The sequence below is a fragment of the Cynara cardunculus genome, unplaced genomic scaffold (assembly GCF_001531365.2).
Source record: "Cynara cardunculus var. scolymus isolate 2C unplaced genomic scaffold, CcrdV1 Un_Scaffold_2663, whole genome shotgun sequence".
NCBI classification, from domain to species: Eukaryota; Viridiplantae; Streptophyta; class Magnoliopsida; order Asterales; family Asteraceae; genus Cynara; species Cynara cardunculus.
The window spans coordinates 75,520-78,817 of record NW_020201176.1 but is presented as its reverse complement, the minus strand read 5'-3'; the positions used below and the strand labels follow the sequence as shown (position 1 = coordinate 78,817).

At 32.2% G+C, this 3,298-nt stretch overlaps 1 protein-coding gene across 1 annotated transcript; it reads left to right on the top strand.

The window, feature by feature from the left end:
• Positions 1–401: 401 nt before the first annotated feature.
• Positions 402–2,451, top strand: LOC112503192 (plasma membrane-associated cation-binding protein 1-like). The gene is made up of 5 exons (XM_025107262.1): positions 402–477; positions 764–897; positions 999–1,088; positions 1,314–1,398; positions 1,980–2,451. The coding sequence occupies exons 2-5, from the start codon at positions 787–789 to the stop codon at positions 2,288–2,290; spliced, it is 597 nt and encodes a 198-aa protein (XP_024963030.1). The 5' UTR covers positions 402–477; positions 764–786; the 3' UTR covers positions 2,291–2,451.
• Positions 2,452–3,298: the final 847 nt, after the last annotated feature.

Below are 3,298 nucleotides of genomic sequence, written 5' to 3'. Positions count from 1 at the left end.
TTAATATATATATATATATATATATATAAATATAACAAGGATACAAAATCTAAGAAAACTGATAAGGTAAAAGATTAAAATGCCCTTATATTAACCGAGTTTTGTTATCAGAAATAACAAGATGAGTCAAATCTAAAATAAAGTGATAACCACAGGGATCGAATATATAATTAGCTCAAAATAGGGAGAAAAAATTGATATTGAATAAGAAGCATAATTAATTTTTTATGACAAAATAAAAGAATTAAATGACAAATACAATTAGAAACAAAAAAGAAATAGGGAAGGGATGATGATAGGATTTGGAGGGCATAATTGTAATTAAAGAGGTGGGGTATGGGTGGTTTAGTAATCATGTAGGAAGACTATTTAAAATAAGTTTGGGAAATCTCATATAACTTGCCATCACAACTCTTACCACTCAATTGCAAAATTCTTCTTCATCAAGAATCAAGAGACACTTGCTCCATCTCAAAGGTATCTTAGCCTCTTGTCTATTGGATTCATCCAAAGCTTTTTAATTTGTCTTTTTATCTCGTAAGTAATGAAAGGTGTATTTATTAAGTCGATAATTGGTCGTTTTTTGTGGTTGATCGATCGAATTAAAATCTATCAACAAGGTTTTCAAAGGTATCGGATCGGTTGCGTTTATGATTACCTTTTAAAACAAGTATGATATATAGATTAATTAGTCTAATTATGGGTTTAATATATATATATATATATATATATGTATGTATATATGTGGTTGTTGTTGGCTTAGGTGTAGAGTTGTAGTTGAAGAACATGGGTTACTGGAAATCAACAGTGGTGCCAAAGTTCAAGAAGTTGTTCGAGAAAACCAACCTCAAAAAAACTGGTGCTGCCGAAGCTTGCAAGTCCTTCGATGACGCTAAGGTATATCTTAATTATATACACATCCCTACTTAAATCTGAATTCAGAATATATATATATATATATGTATGTATATTTAATTACTACACATATTCACATGCAGGAGGATTATAGCAAAGAGTTTGAAGAGAAGAAGAGTGAACTTCAAGCTAAAGTTATTGAAATCTATGAAGCTTCTGCTGCAGAAATCAAGGTTGTCATCTACTTGGATAATTTCTCTGGTTTTTCAAATGAATTCAAAATATATGAAGTGGGTTATGCAAATGATCATTATTCATAATTAATGAATTAGATCAGAAATTAAGATATCCAAGAAAACCAATATCGGTTGTTATAGAATAAGACGATGACAGTCAAGTAAACTCAATTATTGGTTTCCAGTCTTATATTCATTAATGAATGAAAACTTTATTAACAGGAATTGGTGAAGGAACGCAAGGACGGCGCCTTGAAAAAGATCTCTACTGGTGTTGATAAGTTCCTTGAGGAACTCTCTAAAATCGGTAAATTGCTGTCTTATAAGATGTTTGGTTGGTTTTTCATTAAGTCTTGTATGGATCGGAAATTTTTTTGTTTGACAGGGTTTTCTCAAAGGAAAGTGTTTTGTATCGGAGAAGGACAGATTTAGGGGAAAAAAAACTTGATTTTCTCCGTAAAGCATTACTAAATGAAAAACTTTTAGGTAGGGACTTTTCTCTAGAAAATCCAGTGATTCGTCAAAAACTGTCATAAAAGTTGGTGGGTAATTCAAATAAGTGGCAAATTACCTAGACATTTTTTGGGTGTTCCATTGGTATTTTCTTGAAAGACATTGGATTCTACCAAACCATTGATATTTTTTTGGGTAGGAAATTTCCCTGGGCGATATTTGTAGGTAAAAGTCATTTGTTTTGTATGAAGCTCTCATAGAAACTTACTGAATAAGCTACTTTTTATATCATTAAGCTACTAACAAACAACCATGTATAGTTGATCGAATAGGTTGTGAGTTTCATTGATCGCATTAAGCTACTAACAAACATCACGTTAATGGTATTTACCATTATGATAGGTAATCACTAATTAGACTCTTTTATTGTGTTAGAATTTCCCGGATCGAAACCAGCTCATGAAGCATGCTGCAAGTATGGACCACCCTTGGTCGAAGGACCCATTTTCTTCGTTTTCGAAAAGGTGTCAACATTCATAGTTGTTGAAGAGAAAAAAGAGGAGGAGACACCGGTACCAATACCAGAACCAGAAGTAGCCGCTGTGGTGGAAGAAACAAGCAGCAAAGAGAAGGAAATCGTGGTGGAGGAAGACAAGAAAAAAGAGGTTGAAAAAACACCAGAAACCACCGCGGCCAAGTCGGAGGAGGTCATCGTAGCCCCAACAGAGCCACCAAAGGCTTGCTGATATGATGGAGGTCAGCCAAGGCAGGGGTAAATTTGTCATTTGTGGTGTGTGATATCAATGATTTGTGAACAGATTTGTTATTCTTTCTTCCTCCTTTAATTTATGGGGTGGGGGTGGTCACCCACCCTTGTGTCATACAATCAAAATGTTTTGTTGGGTGTTTTGGTTTCAGCTTCTTGTATATTATATATATATATATATATATATATATATATATATGTGTGTGTATATATATTCTTGTAACATGTATGGTTGGTGTGTAAACTTAATTATTCAATTAGAGTTATATATATTTGTTTGTTGGTTAATTGATTTCATTTATTCGGTACAATACTTGGTTTCACGGGTTTGAAAACAGGGGCGGACCTATGAAACCTTGAGCGAGGTTCTGTATCCGTTCAATTTATTTTCGCAACTAGAATTGTTCTTGGAAGAAGGTGTACCTCTTAAATTTTAAGGGGTGCTCCGGATATTGAAAATTACAAGGAACATCAACCAAAATCCGCAAAAGTCCTTCTAAATCAACAAAAAAAAACTTAAAAATCCCGTGAAATCAGCTAAAAGACTCAAAAATCCATTGAAATGGTGAAATTCGGCTGAAACTCATTTTATGGTTTCGGTCCATGTGGATTTTTATTGAATAAAAGACAAAAAAACGATAAAAGAACGAAATGCCCTTCGTTTACAAAAATTCTTAACAACCATTAGAGAAAGGGACAAAAATAAGACATTTTACAGACTATGTTACCTATCTTGTAATTTCAAAAGTATAAGGATTAAAAGTATTATTTTTGACAATCATATGGACCAATTTTATAGTTTACTCTAAAATTTATAATTAATGAAGATAAATAAAGATTTATGGGTCATATTTTTAAATAAAAAATAAGATTTATAATATCTTTTTAAAAATTCATCCTGTCAACTGAACCTATCTTTTACATGTGTGGATTGCTCTAGAGAAAAAACACCAAATAATTTGGGCATTTAATCAATTTTAATAAAATA